We start from the raw sequence: 22,316 nt of genomic DNA, 5'->3' as shown, positions 1-22,316 counted from the left end.
ATGTGGAAGCCCCCAGGACAGCCAGGACCAGTGTGGCTGAGAGGCCTCCTGTTGGGCTGTCTCCACCAAAGTGTCCACCGAGCCGGACCTGCGGTAGCCTGCCCAGGGTCTCCTCTTGTCTTGGCCGTGCAGCCCCTGTTCCTCACGCGGGCTCTGCTGCCTGGGTCAGCTGGGGGCTCACTTCGCCCGCCCCCGGGAGTGGGTGTGGTCACAGTGGGCCGAGGAAGACCTCCAGAGCTGCTCCCCCCACGGCCACGTCCCGGGCCTGGTCCCTGGCCCAGCCAGGTGCCCTGGCTGTTGTGAGCCCTGCTCTGCAGACACACGTGGACTCCAGGGAAGTAGACCCTACGGCTCCTGTCCCGGGAACTGCTGCCCCCCAAGGGCCCTGTGTCCTCACTCAGCGAGGTTCGTCCCTGATACTCAGTTTGGTTTTCCAAAGCTCGGCCACGTGGTTTAGGATAACACACAGGAAACCAGGAGGTGTATGGGGGCGACTGGCCCGAGGAGGGGGTCCCCATTCCCAGTGGAAGGGGGCACGCTACTCTCTTCTCTCCCTCGGCCGAGGGGTGTCTACGATGCAGACTGGACACAGATACGGAATAGACTCTTCAGAGTGTACAACGTCCTCCACTTGGTGCCCCCAAAACGCATCTGTGTCCTCTGAACTGAGAGGGCTTGTTGGGAGTGCCCAGGGCCCACACCCAGAGTCATGGACTCGGGAGGGCAGGGAGGTCTAAGCCGGCTGCCCCCAGGAAGGGGCCCAGGGCTCCGGAGGACAGGTGACACCCGGGAGAGCCCAGAGGCTGAGCCCAAGGCACAGGGAGGGGTGTGGATCGGAGCAAGAATGTCCAGAAATGAGACAGAGCGCCGGCCGGGCCCAGAGGACGGGGTCTGGCCTGGGCCCAGGCAGGGCTTTGTGGAAAGGAGGCATCAAGGACAAGGACGGTGTGGATGGGGGAGATCAGCGGGCTTGGAGGGAGGGGCCGAGTGGGCCAAGTGCAGGGTCTTCAGGCCGGCACGTCCGGCAGGGCCCCGGGATCCCCCAGGAAACGCAGAGCCCGGCTCCTGGACCGTTCTCCCGCACGGGAGGGGCTGCCCGTGGGTCCCAGGACCGGTAGCCCCCGCCTTAGCAGTCTCCAGGAGCATCCGGGGGCCTCAGCCCTGAGAGCAGCCGGCCTCCCCTGAACGCGCCGTGTGGCCCAGGGTCCACGCACGCTCCATATCCCTCCCCTGGTCAGCCCGCCAGGAGTCCTTCTGCAAGCCCGTCTCCTAGGCATGCGCTGCTCCATGGGGCAGGGGATCAGGTGACGGGAGGATGGTCTCCCTGCAGGCACGGAGGCTCGGGTTCCCCGCCAGGAGGACGGGTGAGGCTTCCAGTCTGGTTCCAAACTGGGCTTAAGACGGGTGATCGGAAATGAGAGAGACGCCGGAGCCGGGAGTCCTTGGGGAAGAGTAAACGGTGGGTGAGCCGGGAGCCGGCGCCTTCCTCCCGCCAAGCCGTGTCCGTGACCACGTGGGGGATCCCCCTCAGTTCATCCAGCATCTCCGTCCCTGGAAGCCCCTCTGCTGCTCGTGGCTTCTTTGTTGAAGTGTTCGTCCACCATCTCAGACCCCGCTCCGCCCATAGGCAGCCATGGGAGTGTATTTAGTGTTTCTTTTATGAGCCAAGTGTGTTGTCACAAACACACATATTGTGAGTGTGTGTTCCATTTACCATAATGGTATAACCCGTTCTGTTCCCTTTTTCTCTCCTACTGAGTTTTGTGTTGTGAAGTCTACTCACGTTGCCGTGGGGATGCCCAAGCAGATACCTTCCTACCACTTGAGACCTATTTACATTTCTGATGGTTGTTCTAACGTCAGTATATCAGTCTGACTATTCCAGACATGGTACGAGTTGATGATGTTAACAGTACCCTGATGTGGTGTTTAAACACTACTGGGTGATCTCCCTTCCTCTCTTTAATTGAATCCACAAATTTCCAAGCCTTGTGCAAAGAGGCCTGTGTAGTGAGTGTGGGGCAGTGACACAGCTTGGCCGGGCTGCAGGAGCTACCTGTTCACCACCGTAGGTGTTCCTGGAAGTCAGGGTTCATCTTCTGATGGCAGCGACCTGGGGAGGGAGCCTGGCCTGGGGGCTGAGGAGTGCGGACCCAGGGCTGCAGAGCACCTCATGAGTGCCTCTCCCAGCTCAGGTGAAGGGTTACTAGGCGACCCTCTGCTCACAGCATAGCAGCAGGAGCGGCGGAAGAAAGCCAGCATCTTCCCCGCGCCCGTCCGCACCCCAGCCTGCCTGTCAGCTAACCTGCCAGGACTGGGAGAGCAAGGGTGCCCCTCAAGCGTCAGACCCCGTGTCTCGGCTTGAACATTTTGTGACCTGGCCTAGGCAGTGGTGGCCCCGCAACACAGGACGCCAGTGGGGGAGGGACTCGCTGACCAACTGGGGCCTCGGCCGAGGCGGCCGGGGCCCGGGGGAGACCAGCTGTGCAGAGAGGCCACCGCTGGGCCGCTCCGGAGCTCTGGGCCAGGACAGCTTCCCTGTTGCCCTGCTGTCCATCCGAGCACAGGCTTGTGTCCAAATTCAGGGTATCCTCTACCTTTTTTATCATTGTGGTCTTTCCTGGCCAGATAATGAGCAAAATCAAAATATTCAGATGATTTATGGTTTTAATGCATCAGTCTGTAATTTCAAACACAGGAATCCAGTCTCAGCAGAGCCCCTCTCACTCATATTTACACACACACTGATGGATGTACATGGATGCACACACACGGGCGCTTGGATTCTTTGGGAGAAAGCTCTTACGTCCCTAGCATCACGTTCCTGTGTGCTGGAATAGTTAGTGTTACGAGAACCATCTGGAAGCCATTCCCAGCCCGTGGTCACCTAGAGCCACTGCCGCGTGTCAAGGGCAGGGCCAATGGGGGCACGGGGGGCTGGTGCCACCCTCCCTGATTCAGGCCATTGGGTGAATCTGTTGCAGGACAGCGTGGTGCCAGCTCCCCTCTCCCCCGCCCCCCGTCATGCACTGCAGCCCACCCTGTCCCTCCGGCCCCAGGACCTCCCACGGGGGGCTCAGGGCAGGCCTGGCAAGCCCCTCCCAGGGCTGCTCTCCTTGGACATCACTTCCCTGCCCGCCGGCCCCTCCACCCACCTGCGCACCCGCTGATTCCCCTGCAGTCGTGGCACAAGGAGGAGAAGGCAGGCGTGCCCCCAGCCTCACGGGGATGGGGCCAGAGGCTGCGTGGCTCCGCGAGAATCAGTTTAACTGAAGTCAGAAGGCACGGCAGGGGAACCACAGTCAGAAGACAGGGATGCAGGCGGCCGGGGCGGGGGTGGGTGTGACCTGAAGGAGAGCCGTGGGCGCAGGCAGGGCAGGCCCGGGGCAGGACCCACCGTCCGGGCATCTCGGAGGGGATGGGGCATGACGGGGAGGGTCCACAGTGTGTGGTCCAGGCCAGGAGCCGGTATGAGGTGGGCACAGACCTCACCAGGGCTGCTCCCCTGGTGAGCCATCTGGACCCTGTGACCCAAGGCCTGCTTTCTTCCTGGGGCCCCGGGAGCAGCTCATGGCCACCCAAGCAGAGCTGGTGCTCGGGCTGGGGAGAGGGCAATGTTGGGAGTGAGCCCTCCCAGCACCGGGCCCAGCTCTGCCAGGTCCAGAAAGCAGGCTCCCAAGCTGGGCTGTGGAACCTGCCAGGAAAGGCCTGGGGGTCGCAGTGGGAGCGAGGTGGAGGCGGGGCAGGGAGCACCCGGCTGCACAGAGAGTCCCTCCCGGATGGGGGCAGCTCCTGAAGGGGGGTCGGCCAGCTGGAGCCTGGGCTTCACACTCCACCAGCCTGGGGAGGGGGGCTGGGTGGCTGCGCCGCCCTCTGGTCCTGCATGACAGGCAGGTTTTAGGCTAGTCATCAGCCAGCACCCGGATCACACTGAGGAAGAAGACAGTTCCCGTTCTTGTCACCGAGGCAGGCCTGAGCCTCGTGGGACGGGGGCCTTGTGTCTGCAGCGTGGGCCCCGGGCAGGCCTTCCTAGGCCAGGTTCAAGGCTGTGTGGTTTCTTAGCTGTGCACCGTCCCAGTGAACTTGGAACACTTGTACATGGGGAGAGGGCTGCTGTTATATCCCCAAAGACCCCTCCGTGTCTAAAGAGCTCACCCCGGGGGTTTAACCCCAGGCCTCTTTCTCTTGCTTACAGCTGGGGAGGGCGGCCAGAGCTCAGAGCTGAGAGCCAGTGTCGGGGGCAGGGAGCTCAGGGTGGTTCCCTGCCAGGTGCACAGCTCGGGCTGGAAGCAGAAGCCTCCGTGGGGGTCTCCCCACCCCGTGAGGAGTGGGCTGTTGCCATGGAGAATGCAAGGGCTCCGCAGGGGCTGGGCCCGCTCAGCCCAGGACCCACCACCGGCCACACGGTGATACAGTGGTACCTTTGAAGACCGTTTGCCCCTGCGTACGTGGGACGCATTGTGCATCCTCCACAAGTGTCAGAGCGCTGTTGAGGCACCACCGGGCCGTGCTCCCTGCAGGCTGGGGCGCCGGCTGACCCTGCCCACCTGACCTCGGCTCTCCTTCTCCCTGCAGGCTCGCTAACATCGGTGTTTGTCAGGCTGCCCTGCGGTGGTGTCGGGGTAAGTATTTCTTTAATGTGTAAATAATGTCCTGTTTGTTCTCAGGGTCCTGGTGGTCACAGAAATCGCAGAGCAGGTAATTGTTGCCAGGTGTTTTCCATAAACAGGGCCTGCTGGGCGGGGCTGCCCCACCGCTCACACGTGTGGCTTCAAAGGCCCTGTGAGCCTGTGAGCGTTTTGATGGCGGGTCTGGGGCACCTTCCTCCGGGGAAGGTCGTCTGGCACCACGGCTGGCTTTAGGAAACGGGATCTGGTGTGTGGGCCTGTCTCGTCTGACCCACCGAGCAACAGTCCACTCGTCCCGGCTCAGGTCGTGAATCCATCACCTCACGGGGTGTGTGTTGATCCCATATCCCAGCTCCAACCCGAAGCCCCAAGTGCAGCTCTGACCATGAGGTTTCTGGGCCACGTGAGGTGGGTAGAGCTGCGTCTCCGGGAGATGGAGCTCTTGAGCAGACCTGGGCAGGTAGACACGCAGGAGAACCAGCATCTTGATTTAACTTGGGCTTTCCCTGCCCGGGATGGGGGCGCAGAACCCATCTGGGCACCCACCCCTACCTCAGCGCAGCCAGAGCTGCTCCTTCAATCAGGAGGGGCTGTCCCCCCGCCCCCTGCTGTCCTCTGGATGAGGGAGGGTGAGGGCAAGGACCAGCCCCCTCCTGGCCAGTCTGCTAGCCGTGGAGCTCCCCAGCCCGGGAAGTGCTGCAGCCGGTCTCGGTCACGGAGAGGCCGGAGGACCTAGTGGACAACAAAGGCGTCTCGGCTGGAAGCTCGCTTCAGCCGAATGTGAGCGTAACGACAGAGCGCAGGGTGAAGCTCGGGGTCTGGATTCCGTTATGGAAATGAAACAAAATTGTTTTCTTCCTGAGTCTTTACAAAAATCGCTGCTTTGAAAATTATCCCGTCAGAAAGAGCATAAACGGCGTTTGTTCATACCACCACCAGGGCCTCCTAGAGTTATTGCATTTTGTACTGTAAAGAGGCTGCAGTCTCTTAATGCGGGGCGAATTTTTGGCCAGACTTGAAAAGGCTTTGGCTTTGCACTGCCCTGCAGCGGCATGCTGTGCGAGGCAGGATTTATAGTTTGCAAATGAAAGCGCAATGGGTACTGGGCCTGGGGCCTTGAGCCAGGTGGCCCCTCCCCGGTGTGAAGTCCAGATCCAGCCCCCAGCAGGCTACCAGCGCCCCCCTCCACATCCAGACACAAAAATGCTCTGGAACACGGAGACGTGGAAAATCTCGCCAAGTCGAACCCGGTCGAGAGAGGAGCCCATCAGAATAATTAGTGGGAAGTGCGAACCATAGGGCGCCTCAAGGGATTGTTCCCTTTCAGTCGTTTTCTATAACTGCCCCGATAGGAGGGCAGAGAATCGCAGTGCCAGCCCTCCCGCCTGGCTCAGCGTGGACTCGCCATGTCGCTGGTGCAGCTGCAGCCCTCTTGGGCCTCTGAATCTCCTTCCAGAGCTGGGGGCCAGCCCCCCGGGGTGTTGTCAGGGAAGCAGAGGAGACCCCAGGGGCCCAGGTGTGGCTGGGAGGGTGCAGGTCGGCTGGTGAAGCAGGGAAGGAGAGGGTGCGTTGCTTCCCCCGAAGCTACTTGAATTAACATCTAGATTCTGTAATGGAGCTTTTAAATGGTTTTACCTTTTTTTCCCAAGCCAAATAAGAGAAACTTCTGTTTTGCTCACCTCCTGATTATTGCATTTCCCTCCCAGCCCTGCCCTGGTAGGCCCTGGGGACCCCGAGTGCCATGGCTTCTAAGGTCCGTGGCCCACCCAGAGTGGCCACCCCGAGCGTCCACTTGAAATCTCTGTAAGGGGTCTCCCCACCCCCGTCTTCACCTGGTCTCCGTCTTTGCTGGAGGGATTGTGGAGTGTAGCCCGTGGCTCTTTCCCTTGTTTCCTGCTTCTGTATTTGGGGGTGCCCCAAGCAGGGCCGCCTCGTACTTGTGGAACTCGGGGCTCCAACCCGACCATCCCACATTGGTCCCTGGGGAGCTGGTGGCCAGAAGCTGGGGGACTGAGACCCCGCAGCAGTGGAAAGTGCCGTCAGGTTCTCTGGAGACACTGCAGTGGGGCTGGGGGTCTGTCCCTCACCCTGGACACGATGTTACAGGACCTTGTGGACCCTGGGGTCATGCGGGAGGAGAGCAGAGCACAGAGATCCTTCAGAGCACACGGAGGGTCAGTCCCTTTCCCCACCTGGCTCCGGTTACTTAGCCTAAAAACCCAAATCATTGCATTTGGAGGAGGAGTAATCTGCCTAGTTTTGCCCAAACCCGCTTCGGTGCTCAGGGGTACGGCCTCTCGCGAGGCCCAGGCAACCGGTCGGACCCTCCTGCCAGCTCTCGCTTTGGTTTTATTGAATTGGTTCTTCGGCTGCAGCAACTGGTCCAGGATATTCTAGCTGAGTGGCTACTTCAGTGAAGAACGGTGCAGTACTATTTAGAGCAGAAGCCGGTCTTTGAACGTTGAATGTGCGCTAAGTACAGAGCGTTCTGCTGACATTTGGAAGCTATTTAAAGAACACAGAGGTTTGGTCATTGAAAAGAAGAGCCCTCACGGAATAACACTCCTCAGGAAATAGCTCGAGCTGCTCGTAAATGTATTTTACATGATCTCGCTTTGAAGATGAAGCCCCAAGACTTCATGGAAAGAAATCCATCCGCGCCACGTAACGATCAGGGCCTTTGTCAGGTGGGCAGGGGCCTGGGCGCTGACCCTGGCTGGGCCGGAGAGGGGGTGCCGGGCCCTCACCTGCGGCTCAGCCTCCGTGTCCGGCGCCCCGAGCGTTCAGCGCTTGGAAGAGGTTGCCATGGGAAGGAGGGTCTCACCCAGGCCCGGCCGACTCCGCTGCAGGTGGAAGGGCTTATTCCTCACAGCTTCCCAGAACCCTCTCTAGGCTCAGGCACCCACGGGAAGGGCACGCGAGTCCCAGGTGTGTGCGGGCGAGGCGCCAGCTGCCCTGCCCTGGGGATGGCAGCACCCTTGACCTGGAACCAGGGGCTCCTGCTTTATCGTGGCCCCTGCTCCCTGCCCCCCAGGCTCCCACGGGAGACTCAGCCTCCGCAGAACCGACTCGTCAAGTCTGTGTCTGCCTTCCTGCCCACGTTAGCTAGAGTTTAAAAAATATATCTAATGTGTAAGTAAATAAACCAGCACACAAACAAGTTACCTGACAGGTTTGTGCCACACACAGGTTTTTCTCTTTGAAGGGGAACAGCTACCTGGGCAGGTGTGCCATCCCCTGGGCTGAGCCCCCTGGCGTGTGTCCACGAGCCTGGATTCTCCTCCCCTCACCCTTCCACGTGCCGTCCCTGTTAACGACTCCTGTCAAACACACGGGGCTTCTCCTTCAGCTCAGCATGAAATAGAGTCATCGTTCCGAGGGACCTCTAATTCTAACACTTGCCACGTTTGCTCTTGCTAATTGTGAGTGTAACTCAGCTGCAGTTGCAGTTAGAAAAAGCAGGGAACTAGGTAACCTTGACCTCGTGACTCCTGGCATGGAGTATTTTGGAGCAATTGAGAAAAGAAGTGACACCTCAGAAAGGGGTAAAAACGCAGGCATGCTATTTTTGGTGCATTCACTGTTCTTTCTCTGTTCAGTATTTTTTGGCATGTCTTCAAAAAAAAAAAAAAAAAAAAGCCCGAATGTGAGCTGGGTACGTTCTGTAATTGGTCAAGGAGAGAGGGCAGGCTCTGGTTTTAGAGGCAGAGCACAGGGGCCCCTGGCTGCACGGCCACCCGGCCGCGATGGGGGGTGACTCTGACCAAGGACGCCGGCCTTACTGCGGGCCTGATGTCTTCACAGGTAGACAGTGACACCATATGGAACGAGGTCCACTCGTCAGGGGCAGCCCGCCTGGCCGTGGGCTGCGTGGTGGAGCTGGTCTTCAAGGTGGCCACAGGGGAACTGAAGGTCAGTGCGGACCAGCGGGAGGGGTCCTGGGAGGACACAGCCCGGTGGGGGGAGAGGAGGAGGGAGGGAGGGAGGGACAGCCCGCCCGTTTCGCTCCCCCTCTGGACAGGCACCTGGTGGCTGTGATGGGGAGTACGGGCGGACCCAGCTCTGTCACCACTGTTGAACCCAAGGGGACTTTTCCCACGCTTGTGAAAACACGTGTAGTGATTCGATCTCGGGACCAGGCTACATCCTTACAGTGGCTGAAAAATCCCAAAGAGCTTCTGTCTTTATGAGTTGTGTCATCAGCCTTGACCACTCATTAGAGTTTAAAACTGAGGCTTTTAAACTATTTATTAATTTAAATATAATAAGAAGAGCTTAGTCGCTCAGCTGGACTCACACCTGCTTCTGCTTCCGTGTCTGGTGACGTGTTGTTTTAGTTGAAGCACACAAAGAAAGTCTGGCCTCGCACAGATGCAGAACTGGGGAAGGGGGAGTATTTTAATAGCTTTTCCAGATAATCGTGGGCATTCTTCTTTGATGCTTTGCCAAAATTCAACAAGTGACAGCTTCTTGAAGATGAGTTGCAGTGTGGACCCTAGAACAGCATCAGCGAGCTTGTCCTCCTGTACAAGAAATTCCGTCAGCCTCGCACGTGGAGCCAGTCATTCATCCTGACGTTTGCACAGTGCATAGTTGTTTGGAAATAGGGGCTCACTGGATCACGTTGGTCTTCCAAATCTTGACACATTTTATTATACGGTGTCCAAAGCATCACCAATCTTTGAAACCGTGAATGTCACCACCCATCTCATCAGGAAGGTCTTCTCAGTGCTGGGAAGAGCTGGGCCGAATACAAGTTTTCCAGAGTTCTCGGTTTCACGGGAAAGCTCAAATCCCGCCCCTGACAACAGCCACTGTCTGTCGTTTTCTTTGAGGTGACGGCCCCGCGGGTTATTTACACGCCTCCCCATCTCTTTGCACGGGTATTAAAAAGACGTCGAGGTTTAATGAAATTGATAAGTTTTACTGCTGCTTTGGGGCACTGACACGGAGCTTCCTTTTCCCTGCAAACGTGTGTGCCCGGGCCTCCTCCTGCTACCGTACCCGAAGGCCACCCGCCATCGCTGCCCGCCGCCGGTCAGCTCTCAGCTCCGCGGGAAGGGCACAGAGCCTTGGGGTTGCTATGCAAAGGCCCCCAGGGCACGGGACCCCTGGGGCCCATGTCGCCATGCAGAACCGCAGCGCTGGGTCCTGTGCAGGAGAGGGGAGATAGTTGGCAGCGCCAAGCGTGCCAAGGCAGGGCTCCCACTAAGTGTGTCCCCCCGTCCCCCCGCGAGCTGGTCTCTGCAGCCGGCTGGGTACACTTCCCACGCCCGGTCAGCGTGGTCCGCGACCCATGGGTCTCTGTTACAGACCTCGATCGCACAGCTTCCTGCGCTTGTGAGACCCGGGGTGCCGGTCTAAACCATTTTTATTATGGTGGCTGCAGGATGGTTTGCAGATGGTTCTTTTAAAGCATAAGTGACTCAGGGGTCCTAAGCAGGGGTGGGGGCTGAAGCTCCTCTCCAGCCTCTGAGATTTTCTTTCTAAGCGTTAGTGATTGTTTTCTGCGTAGCTCAGTCCCCTGGGAACTGAGCTACACTGACAGCAGAGAGATTCACGTTAAGGCCAAACTAGGGCACGGCATCTGTGCAGCGGCCGAGCCTTCTCCGTTTCATCTGCGTCCAGGGTTCCCGTCAAGTTGCTTCCTGGGGATGCTGGTTATGATCAGAGGGGGGCCACGGTGCCCCTTCCACTCCTGCCCTGCTTCCCCAGCTGAGCAGCCCCCAGCCTTGCCAGCAGGCTGTCAAAGATAGAAAATCGGGGATGGACTCACCTTTTATCTTAGTAATTTGTGATAACCAGCAGGGCTCGTTCAGAGAAGGGACCTAGATGTCTTTGAAGTGCTCACAGCCAGCCCTGTATCCTGCCCTACGTCTGTGCGCCCGCAAGGCAGCTGGAAACCGTGTCCTCACGCACACTCTGCCTTTTCTCACTGACCTGAAACCAATCTTTTGTCCCCATGTCTCCTTTTTGGTGTCGCGCGTAGAATGGCTTTGCCGTGGTCCGCCCCCCAGGACACCATGCGGAGGAGAGCACGCCCATGTAAGTACACACGCGGTCACTGTCGGGCAGGGGACTTGTGGCATTCTCGCGCCTGCCCATGCACGGTCCCCGAGAGGCCAGTCCAGCGGGGCGTAACTGTACGTGCAGCTCTAGTTGGTTAGGGTTGGTCCCGGTGAAGAGATGCAGGGGGCAGCGTGTGGAGGTGTGCAGAATGGGAGGCCATGTGTGCAGAAGCGAGTCTTGTTGTCAGGCCTGGGAGAGGGAACTTCAGCTGCCCCAGAAGGAGTTCTCGTGGTGCTTCCTTGTTCTAGAGCTTTAAGAGTCAGGCCTCAGGTCTGCTCACGTGTGGCCTTCCAGCTGACCTGCTCACGGCTTGGCACCGCGAGGCTGAAGTCCCAAGGTCACGACCACAGGGGTCAGCTCTCTGGCCTGTGTTTCGGGTTGTAGACACCCCTGACTGTGCACGTGAGAAGCTGGCCGAGGTGGCGGGGTTGACGTGCGGATTCAGGGTCCATCCTGGTCGAGGAGGAGCCGCCCGGGGGCAGTCACAGGACTTGACCCAGGCAGTTGTGCGCGGAGTGGACGCAGAAAACCCTCAGCGAGCGTGATGTCTGGGGCTCGCCCTCGGGCCCCGAGACGACAGACACCGTGTTGTGGGTCGTCAGGACGAGGGGACGGGCGGTGGCTGGGGGAAGGAGCGCTGGTTTGTCGTCTGGTGAAGCACGGATGGTGCAGACAGAGCTGTGGGGAGACGCAGGAAGCGCGGGGGCAGTGCTGGACCGGGAGCCTGGCTTTCAGCCGACGGGCGGCGGAGCCCTCGGCCGCCTCGAATCCCCAGTGAGGGCGTCGGGGCTGGGCTTCAGGAAGGGACCCTTCACCGTAAAGGGAGCTGTCGTCACCACCGTGCAGTCACTCCTGGCCCGGAACGGTCCACGTGACTGAGGGGCGGGCGCTGATTGTTTGTGGCATTTCACTGAGGTCACCTTTCTAATTCGACTCTGAGCTGTCAGATATTCTGAAGGGTGGGCGCAGATGGACCGAGATGGAATATGGAGGGACACGTCCGTGGAGGCTCTTAGAGACCGCACAGTTCGGTCCTGGGGCCAGCGCGGCCAGAGAGGCGGTGGCTGCTGGGACGCGAGGCTTCCCGCCGGGCAGCCTACGGCCCGAAAACAGACCCACCCAGGCTTCTCATTTTCCTTGGTGATTCAGGCAAAGGGAAATTCAGGTTTAGGAGATTTTCATTTTTACTTGACCCACTTTCTCAGCTCGTCTTTCCCGTTCTCTCAGAGGCTCTCTAGAATCACTGTTATACATCTTAGACTGGAAAGACGCGCGGTGAGAAAGTCAAATGAGTAACTTCCGTGTCCTGTGGGCCTCGGTGCCTCTACAGGTCAGTCAGTGCGTGTTCTGGGAGACGTCCTGGGGGCATAAAGTGAGATGGACTCTCTCACCCTGGGAGCGCTGGCGGCCTGCACACAGGGACCGTGTGTGTGTGTCAATGATCAGCATCAGTTAACGTTTCCAAACCGCCTTCTTAGACCCTCGTGGGATTCTAGAATGTTCTATCGCACGTTGAATAAAAACTAATCAGAGCCCGGAATTTGTCTCTATTTCTCCTGATCCTCACCTGCCAGGGGGTTCTGCTACTTCAATTCCGTGGCTGTCGCAGCCAAGCTTCTCCAGCAGAGGTTGAGTGTGACCAAGACCCTCGTGGTGGACTGGGTGAGTGGCCCGTGCTTGTCTCCCCCGCGGACAGTGGGAGGCGGAGGCGAGCTTTTCCATCTCCACTGGCCATGGGATTTGGGGGCCTTACCTTTCTGGAAACTACCTCAAAGATGCAGAAAGTAAAAGCCCAAACCTGTTAGGAGTCTGTTTGACAGCTTCAACCAGCCGATCCTGCCAATAACCCGGCTCCTGAAGTGTCTAGAAATAGGCCCGTGGTTGAGGGCAGCAGCCGGAGGGCAGCAGCCGAAGGTCAATCCTTGCAAAACCTCGCTGGGAGGCGGGAGTGCAGGAAGGGGTCGAGCCTGGGCCTCGACAGGGATCAAGGGTGTGGCCCGCCCTCCCCGAGCCAACGCAGCAGCTTTGCATCACTGTCACTCCCGGCGTAAAGGCCCTCCCTGCTTCTGCAGAGGGGAGCCAATTTACACTGGTTTAACCTCCTTCCCATTTTCCCATGGGAGGGGCCGCATCTGACAATCCCACTGCCTCAAAGGTAAACTCTATGAAAAACGCTATAGAATAACTGAACTCCAAAAATAGGTATACGGAGTCTTATGCTGGAGATGGGGATTCTAGGTGTTCACTTTTTTCTTCTTTTTTAAGCCGTATATGGAGGGGGCAGGGGGAACATTCTCTTTGGTATTTAAGATTTATTTCATCATTTTTTTTAGTTAAAAAGATCAGGTACATTGGGTGGGATTATCTTTTATGCTGCGAAGTCCTTCTCCTTTGGGAAAAGAAACACCAAAACACAGCCCAGGACACCCCCAAGCTCCGGGCGGCGGGCACTGGTCAAGGGGCCCTTGGGTGCCACGGCCGTACAGCATGGACTGCGGAGCCCAGTGTTCACACAGCCGGTGCCTTGGCCCCAGGGGGCCCTTCCCTTAGCGCCCCTTGTGGAGCAGTCAGAGATGCTGGGCACGTGTGACAGCTGAGTGCTGGAGAAGGTGGGCGTGCCTGAAGCACTGCGGAAAGTGGGTGATCCGTCTGGTGCTGTCGCAGAACCACGTGTAAGGTCTCCGCTGTCACGTGGAACAGCGCACAAGGCCCTGGTGTGCGCCCCTCGGCGGCGGTGGGCCTCAGTGGGATCCAGCTGGTTCCTCACTTACAGCTGTCCTTCCACTTTTCTATAATGAGCACAGATAGCTCTCATAAATAGGGTAAGGATTCTAAGCAGTTCCCCGGGGTTTAAAATCACAGACTCGTGTGCAGCCCTCAAGTGTGCACGCTGTATGCAGTGGGTCACCCCGCTTGTGTCGTTTCAACACGTGGTCACTGTGATTCGGAGAAGCAGTTTGTCGTTCCTGTTTGGGCCCTGGCACCCCCATCACTCCACCCCGGGGATGGTCTCCCGTGTACCCCAGGGTCTGGTGCGGAGCAGGTGAGCGGCCGTGGTCAGCGACCTCCCCGGCCGTCACCCGCCAGGCTGTGACAAGAAATTAATCAAATGACTTTGCCTGGAAAATCGCGGCCTCCGGGGAAGCTGAGACACCCGCCAAACCTGCCCCATGGGGTGCCACGCGGGCGAGGAGGACGCCACCTGGGGCCTCTTCCTTCTCTTCCCAGGGCCCCAAGGGCCCAGAGCTACGGGGCTCATCAGCCAGGGCCCGAGGGCACCTGCGCTGAGTCAGCCCCCACCCCTGACCACCACCCCCCGCCCTTCCAGGACGTGCACCATGGGAACGGGACCCAGCAGGCCTTCTACAGTGACCCCAGCGTGCTGTACATCTCGCTGCACCGCTACGACGATGGGAACTTCTTCCCAGGCAGCGGGGCACCTGACGAGGTGAGCGGGGCTCCATCCCGTGCTGGCCTTGGAGGGGGCGTGAGAACAGGTGTGGCCACACCTGCAACGCAGAGCAAGGGCTCCCAGCGGGGATGGGGGGCAGCCGTCAGCCTCGATTCCATCGCGTGTGCCCACGTGGGCTTTATCTTGTCCAAGTACAGATGGGAAACAGGAGAGCATTCTGGTTCTAATCCAGACAGACTGCAGGATTTATGAACCGGTGAGAGTGGGGTGCCCTTGTCCTGCAGGAGAGGCTGCTGTGTGCAGTCACAGCGCATCTCCAAGCCACGCCTTTCGTCTTGTCCCTTGGGCGGGGGCCGTCCTCTCACCTGTCCGGTGCCACACGGTGGGCCCCGGAGTGACAGGATCCTGTGGGACACCCTGATGCCCCAGCGGAGCCCCACACTCTGAACAAGGGGGCCCCGACAGTGGGGAATCCCGCCCAAGGAAAAAGGATCGTCTGCCTCTGGGTCTCCTTCTGGGAAGGAAGTTGGGAAGGACAGCCTTGCTTGCAGGGCCCTGTGGGCGCACATTGCTGGCCCCTCCCCTGGTCAGGGCAGCCCCACACGCTCCACCCGTGGAGGGGGACGGGGGCCCTGCCTCTGAAAATGCTCTATCGTAGAAGGCAGTGTGTCGGGGCCCTGGGGACCCGGGCGGGCTAGGGGCGCACCGGCAGGGCCACCGGGGTCATGGTCTGTGACACCCATCTCTCTCCTCCATGCAGGTGGGCACGGGGCCCGGCGTGGGCTTCAACGTCAACATGGCTTTCACCGGCGGCCTTGACCCCCCCATGGGAGACGCAGAGTACTTGGCGGCCTTCAGGTAAGAGTCCCGGCTCCCTGCCCCATGTGGGGCATTTAGGGAACAATCGGGAATTCCCCGGCGACGGTGGCTCCAGCTCTTGCGGGGTTTACTGTTTTCCTTTGACCTTCATCTTCCTTCGTGAGCAAGCCCTGCCCCCCCGCCCCACCCCCGACACGGTCCCCGGGCAGGGCCCTCAGCGCCGCGAGCACGCACCTGCAGGGACCAACCTTCCTGTCTCCGTGTTTCGGAGGAACGGGCTCTGGGGCTTCTCCCAGTTTGCTCTTTAAGCCAAAGGTGGCATCTTCAAGTCTGTCTTCTCACCTTCTGTCTGCAGTGTTCCTGTCTTGGTGCATTAAATGAAAAACAGGAATCTGTCTCACGTCTTAACAGTAAGAAGGTGATGGAGACCGAGGCAAGGTGTCAGAAAGTGTTAGGTTAATGAAAAGCGGGTGCTCGAATCTGAATGGACTCATAATCTCCTAATTTTTCTTCCAAAAAACCTTTTGTGAGATAATGGGAAACAGAAATAAATATCCCTCCTTTACTGACATAAAAATCGAGAGACGACTCCCCATTCATCCCGGTTCCTTCACGTTACGCTGGGCCGGTAGACTCGGGCTGCTGGGGATGTTGTAAAGCACAGTGTTTGCCTTTGTCAGCAAATGTGATTTCTGCTTTGATCTGGGCCGATTGAAGGGATTCCTGTGGCCAGAAATGGGTGCTCAGAGCACAGGTCTCCTTCTCCCGCTGGAGGAGGAGCAAGTAGCCTGCGGGTCAGCACCTGCCCAAGGGTGAGTCCCAGGGGCCTTCGGGAGGAGGAGAGCTCTGTCTGGTGGTGAAGCCGACAGACTTTCAGTCTTTGTTAAAAGCACCGTGTCTGCACCAGGCGTCGGAATCCCATGAAGCTTCCAGAGGACTTTTCTCCCTTTCGCTTTGACTACGTGCTCTTCCTGTCCTGCGTGCAGGCGTGTGTGGCGTGTGTATGTGTGATGCACACGCCTCTGTGTGGACACATGTGCGCCTGTGTTGTGTGTGGGGGGGGGGGGTGCGTGTGCACGTGTGCGTGTAAGCACAAGTGTGTCGTGTCTGGCGGGTGAGATTCCAGCAAAGGACACACCCGTAAAAGTTTGGCCGAGGACCCTGCCTCGTGCTGGGGGGCGGGGGGCAGCAGAGGTCCTGGGTCACGTGACCCCTCGCAGCATCTGCTTTCCTCATCTGGAAACTGGGTCCTGGTCCCCGGCCTCCGGGTGGGTGTCCGGGTCTGGTGAGGCAAAGGCCTGGCCCCAAGGGTGGCTCGGCCGACACGAGGCCTCTTCCGCAACCGCTTAGTTCATAGAAATAACGGCTCGACGATGAAACTGGTCTGTGCAAATAGGAGTCCATCACCTCCTGAGAAGGCCTGCCCCGGTCATCACCTGGACCACTTTTTCCTCTGATCTCAGGGGTTTAATTTTTTGTTTGTTCTTCCTCTTGATCAGATGCAATGTAATGTTGACATTTGCCCTCCCTCATTTAGGGGAGAAGGACTCCCCCAAACGGACACCACATCTGCAAGCTGCTCGTGTACACAGTTAAGTAGCAGCTTCAGGAAATCTGAACCCACCATCACTGGCCGGGGTTGTCACTGCCTGTCCTGAGATGCCCTCCGGCCACCAGCACTTTGTCACCTCCCCCAGGAGAACCGGCCCTCTTAGGGGGCTTCCTTAGAGGTAAAGGGTCTGGACTCCGTGTAAGAGGCATAGATAGAGCCCGAGTGAACTCTGGGGCCTCGGGGGACCCAGTGTCGCTGAATTCTGGTGAAGGCAGAGAAGGAGGGGCTTTCTTTAAACTGTGGATTAAAGCGATAAGAACGGTGGTTCTCTCTTCCTTCAGGCCAGGTTCCGACCGGATCGGCCCCCAGGGTCTGTCTCAGTGTGCGCCCGGCCCAGCGGGCAGGCGAGGCGGGTCCTCGAGGTCCCCGCACCCCGCCACCCCGCCAGCTTTGAGATGGACCTTTCGCTCTGAGTCTCTGTTGACATTCCATCGTAGTCTTCTGCCAAGCATGTACACGATGACACCCTAGCAAATGAACTTTGTGAAGCTCAGATAGCCTCTTTGAAAAGGAAAATTGTTTCAGGATTTTTTTTTATTGATTTTAATGTAAAGTAGCACTTTGAAGTTTACAATTTATGGTTCCCTGGGCATCGATCGGATGGGGGAAGGAGGGTCAGGATCCGTTTTCCCTCCTTCTGCCCCGCTCCCTGGGGGCCCAGGCCATGCGTGCCTTCATGCTTTCGAGTGCTCAGACCCACGCCTGCCTCGTTGCATTTCAGGAGATCAAGCCCGAGATGAAGAAGAGATAAGAAAATTGCCCCTAATGAAATCCAGAGGCAGCGGCACTTTCTCCTGGGCTTGGAGACTTGTAGGAGAAAAGGGAACCTTAATTCAAACCAGCCAGGCCAGCGGCTTTGAAGTTTGCTGAGCAGGGCTGAGGCCTCCGGGCCAGGAGATAATGATGCCCTTTTCTTAACCCCTCACTTACCTGCCGCCCGGCAGTGCAGAGATGGAGCTGGGATTGTTCGTGCTCTTAGGTCATAGATTGGGTTTAAATGCGATATCATAAAGGTTATCAGAGATGGCGGTGAAGCTGGATATTCGAGAGTGGAAGCTTTAATCTCTTAGTGAGTGAGAGTTGCCTTTAAACTGAGCAGCGGGGCAGGTTCCTTTCACCTACCCTGACCTTTCCAGCCTGGCACGAAGGTCGAGGCTCTTTTGTTTCTTCCATAAGGTATGTTTTGGGTTTTTTTCACATTTTTTTTTCTGTTGTGCTAAAATATATAAAAAACATATTGTTTGAACCACGTGCAAGTGTACAGTTTGGTGGCACTGGCTGCATTCACGATGGCATATCTGTTCCAGAAAGGTCCTTTGACCTTCATCTTCCTTCGTGAGGAAGGGCCCCCGAGGGCCCAGCGCTCACTGCTATGAAGATATTGACTCGAAAACTGCTAGAGGCAATTCTATATCTCTTTAAGGGCATCCACGTCTTTTCCTATGTAGAGAGTTTGTCTGAGGACATTCTGCAGTGATTTTAGAAGCAAAAAAATATTAGCTAAAAACTCAGAGTTTCGCAATCCCGTGTTCAGCAAGCCGTCACTGTACCTGCATAAAAGGGGGCACACGTGGTACCGTCCTCGTGGGTGGCAGGGCCCCGAGCAGGTGAGGCGAGCATGTGATGATGGAGTGGGGCTCACACCTGCCCGCAGGTCAGGGAGCTTCCTGGCCAGGCCCCGGAGGAAGAGCCGGCATGGGGTGTCGGGGAGGGTGACGTGCCTGCAGGAGCAGGCCTGACGGTGGAACCCGCCTGTCTGACCCTGACGGTTCTGGAGCCTTCGAGGGCCTGGCCTGCACGGTCACCAGCAGTCTTGCAGCAGCTCGGTGACAGGCTTGGTCCCGGGAGTGGGGGGACCACGCTGGGTCGTCTAGGCGAGCCCAGGAACGATGAGGGCACCTGGCCGGGACGGGGAGTAGGGCGGGGGTTCCAGCGAGGTCTCAGGGCACTGGCGTGGGAGGAGGGTGGGCACGCCAGGAGGAGCGGGCTCCAGGTGGGGCTCGGGACGCTCAGCCTTAGCAGATTTTCACGCAAAAAGCTGGAAAGTGTTCCCAGTGTGGCAGCTGGGCGGCCACTGGCAACCCAGGAAGGACAGCCTTGTGGGGGGATGGGGCGGGGACAGAATGTGCTGGGTGCGGGAGCGAAAGGGTTGTGGAGAGAAGAGATAGCGAAGACTGCACTTCCGAGCACCTGGTTGGGGAACAGGAGCTGGGGGTGCAGGCGGGCAGGTGAGCATCCCCGTGGGGCGGCGGGAGAGGCCCAGGAGGTGCCTGGTGGGTCGCCCCCCGTCGAGGTCCCGCCCGGCCCTGCAGAGACCCGCTCCTCAGGCTGGGGTGGGTCGTGGGCCCCTCGGCAGGCTCACCGCCTCTGGCATTCGTTCCCGGGGCACACGAAGGGAAGGGGTGCTGGAGGACTAAGGGAGCAGTGGCGGGGGGGGGGCTGCATGCTCTGAGAGCCCCCGTGCCACCTGTGTGAAGGCCCGAGGATGGTGCCTGGCAGTGGCGGGAGGCTCGGCAGGCACGGGGCCTCCTGGGGGGCGACGGGAGGGACCTGGAGCGCAGGGGCGGGAGGGGGCAAGGGTGCATTAGGGTCTGGAGTAGGCATGCACCCCCCCTTCCAGGAGGCTGCAGGGACAGGGGGAGGAGCGTCCCCACCTCAGCAGGTGGAGGCGGGGCGAGCCGAGTGCGAGGAGACCCACGGCCTGTGGGGCAGCAGCTCCGGAGTGGGAGGGGGGCCGTGGGCAAGGGCGGCCGGGCCTAGAGGGGCAGGAGCGGGGACGGCGTCCACTGTGGACGGGTTTCAGCCTGCCCGCCAGGTCCAGCTCTGTCCCGACAGGCCGTGGCATCGCCGTACGGGCGGCCAGGCCGGGGCCGCCGAGTTCCCGTCATCACCGTCTTGGTTCTGATTCTGACACGCAGCAGAGTTCAGCTGCTGGACGAGCAGGTGCTCCAGACACTCGCCAGGCGGTCCTGGTGGAGAGGACGGGGTCTTGAAGGGACGCGGGGGACCCCAAAGCAGGGAGGCTCAGAGGCCACGCCCACCGTGCAGGTGTGTGGAGATCCCAGATCCCAGAGGGAACACACCTGACCTCGCCCTGGCCCTCAAAGCAAGAACCTGCACAACGTACAGCAAAAGGAAGTTCTCAGTGATCAGAATAGCAACTGTGTTGTCAGGCGCCACCCAGGCCACAGCCTCCTGTAAAAACCAGGTCTGGATTCCAGGTTCCGCCACAGCTGGTAGCCTCTGCCTGGTGCTTCCAGCTCACGGGCGCTCTCCCGGCTGGGGATGCTTAACTGCGAGACCAGCCGAAAGCACAGCAGTGAGGGAGGAGGCCTGTGTGGGTGAAGCTTCCAGGGGCCAGTGTGTATGGACCATGCCTCCGGGGCACTTGGAGGGGCAGCAGGGACCCAGGGGCAGCGACCCGGCCTGAACCCCAGCTCTGGTGGAGGCCCTGGCGTGGGTGAGCACAGCCCCCAAAGACAGCGCCTTGGCCCGCTGGCCACGCCAGGCTGTGTGCCCCCAGTGCGTGCGGACCACAGGTGTGGTGGCTTTTGTGCAGGGCCCTGGTTGGGGGATGAATCGAAAGCTCCTTTCTTTCTAGAAGTTGAAGCAGACTGTTGAATCAGCTCTTGCATTTAGATTCCACTGTGGGTTTTGGAGATGGTATGTTGGTACGCCCCATAATCTGATCACCTGAGGTTATAGGGTGGCTTGGAAGAAACGATTCTGGGAGCTGTAAGTGCCCCATAGCACTACCGGGCACTGCCACTTTCCCGGAGCGGCCCTGGCTGGTTCGAGCAGGAACTGGCTTGTCAGAGACATCCGCCCCGTCGCCCAGCCTGCCCCTCAGCGGACGCCCAGCCCAGCTTTTCCCCGTGGCAACCTGGCCGCAGGTGTGGCCCGGCCAGCGAGCTAAGGACAGAGGGGCGGGTACAGTGTGGTGTCCGGAGCAGAGGCCCCAGGAGCGGGCCCAGAGGAGGCCTCAGGAGGGCGACGGGCCGCAGCTGCACATGTGGGTTGCACGGCTCTGCCCACCTGAGCTCCACCCCCGGCATGAGCCCCAGGGGCGCAGAGGCTCTGGAACACATGCTGCTCGTCCCTACAAGCCTCTCCGCCCCGCTTCCCCACTTGGAGGGCTGCACCCGGCCACCTCTTCTCTCGGGGATCGGCGCATTCGCCTCCTTGTGAGCGGGCAGTCAGTGGTCTGCTACCCTGGGAAGCTCCCAGCCCACCCCTCTCTGCCCTCGGTTGCCCTGCAGAAGGCCACAGAGGACCCCATGGACACACTCACCTTAAAGCAGTGGTTTGAGAGAAGGCCTCCAGCAAATACTCACATCTTATTATTTTCAGGCTAAGCTGTTCCTTAAAATGTCATTCTAGAAATAAAATGGAAGGCCAGTTCCCCATTTCCTCTGCAGAGCCTAGTAACTGGTGGTGCACTTTCAGCTTCCCTCCGGCACGAGGGTCCTGGGTGGGACGATGCTGCAGGGTTTAGAAGGCAGGCCGGTGGGATTGTCAGGAGGGCCGCCGTCCGCCCTCCTCTCACCTGCGAGGAGGCCAAGTCCCGTCGAGGGGAGGTGACATTTGTCGGGGCTCAGGGCTCACTGAAAATCAGTGCTGGAGACCCACTCGGCACACGCCTGGCATACAGCACCATTTCACATTTTCTTACTTTAGCAAGCGTTTGGGGTTACAACCTAGAGGGTCCCAAATCAGGGAAATGCAGTGAGCATGTGTGTACACGTTCATCAGCTGTCTCAGCTGCCTACACTCGTGCCTGACGATGTACCCACACCTGCCACCCTGCACACACACACGGACACACACACCCACACACCCTACCACACACCCACACATGGGATCAACTGTGCTTTACAATTCGCTATGACTGGCTTTGCGGTGAAGCCACACACCAAGCAGACACCAGAGACCCTCTTGGTTTTAACTTCCTTTAATGATGATTCTAACAGGGCTGTTTTTTTAATTTTGTGGGGGGATTAGAGATGCAATAGCTCAGCGACACTTCAAAGCAGAGAACTAAAGCCCCCCCCCCCCAACGTGAACTTGCTTCAAAACGGCTGCCGAAGCTCTTGGTGAATGAGCTGGTGTCTGCATTGAGATGTCTGTGGTTTTCATTGAAAAACGGTCTTGGCTTTAAAATCCATACCGAGACACGGCTGAAACTGGTCTCTGGCCTGAAGACAAAGTTTATGTGACAAGAACTTCATTAAAATAATTGAAAACCACCTCCCTGGAATGATGAAGTCCTTGTGGAGGAGCCCCGCCAGGTCCTCACGGGCGGACGGTGGCCTGTACCTTTGGGAAGACAGACCACATCTGCTGGGCGTGGAGATGAAAGAGGGCAGTTCTTCCTGGATCTCCGAGGCATTCTCTCCCTCCTCCCTGCCTGGACCAGGAACTTCCCCACTTCCGGCCCCCGTACTCCAGGCCTGCTCTGACCCAGATGCTGTGTTTAAAAGACAGCGCTCTTCTCTACTTTGTGTTTACAGATTCTGGGAACGTTTGTGACAGCGTCCCAGTGGCACAGAGAAACATTAAAAGCTGGGGCTGTTGTCATGCGTGGTAGAACTTTACCAGAGTTGTAATGGCAGGAGTCTGGAGTGAGGTTGGCAAACTGCGGCCCATGGGCCGAGTCCCAGCATGTGTTTTTTGTTTTTTTTTTTTTTTTTGCGGTACGCGGGCCTCTCACTGTTGTGGCCTCTCCCGTTGCGGAGCACAGGCTCCGGACGCGCAGGCTCAGTGGCCATGGCTCACG

General features: G+C 58.7%; 1 protein-coding gene across 1 annotated transcript in view; it reads left to right on the top strand.

The window, feature by feature from the left end:
* The window catches only part of HDAC4 (histone deacetylase 4), a 159,050-nt gene that overhangs the window by 121,453 nt on the left and 15,281 nt on the right, over positions 1-22,316 (top strand). The window contains exons 17-22 of the mRNA XM_065880195.1: positions 4,576-4,622; positions 8,433-8,540; positions 10,618-10,673; positions 12,272-12,359; positions 14,026-14,145; positions 14,870-14,967. Of these exons, the coding sequence (XP_065736267.1) occupies positions 4,576-4,622; positions 8,433-8,540; positions 10,618-10,673; positions 12,272-12,359; positions 14,026-14,145; positions 14,870-14,967 (517 nt within the window). The remainder of the gene's footprint in view (positions 1-4,575; positions 4,623-8,432; positions 8,541-10,617; positions 10,674-12,271; positions 12,360-14,025; positions 14,146-14,869; positions 14,968-22,316) is intronic.

The sequence above is a fragment of the Phocoena phocoena genome, chromosome 7, assembly GCF_963924675.1.
Source record: "Phocoena phocoena chromosome 7, mPhoPho1.1, whole genome shotgun sequence".
NCBI classification, from domain to species: domain Eukaryota; kingdom Metazoa; phylum Chordata; class Mammalia; order Artiodactyla; family Phocoenidae; genus Phocoena; species Phocoena phocoena.
The sequence above is the reverse complement of the archived record's forward strand: the minus strand, read 5'-3'. Positions and strand labels throughout refer to the sequence as shown.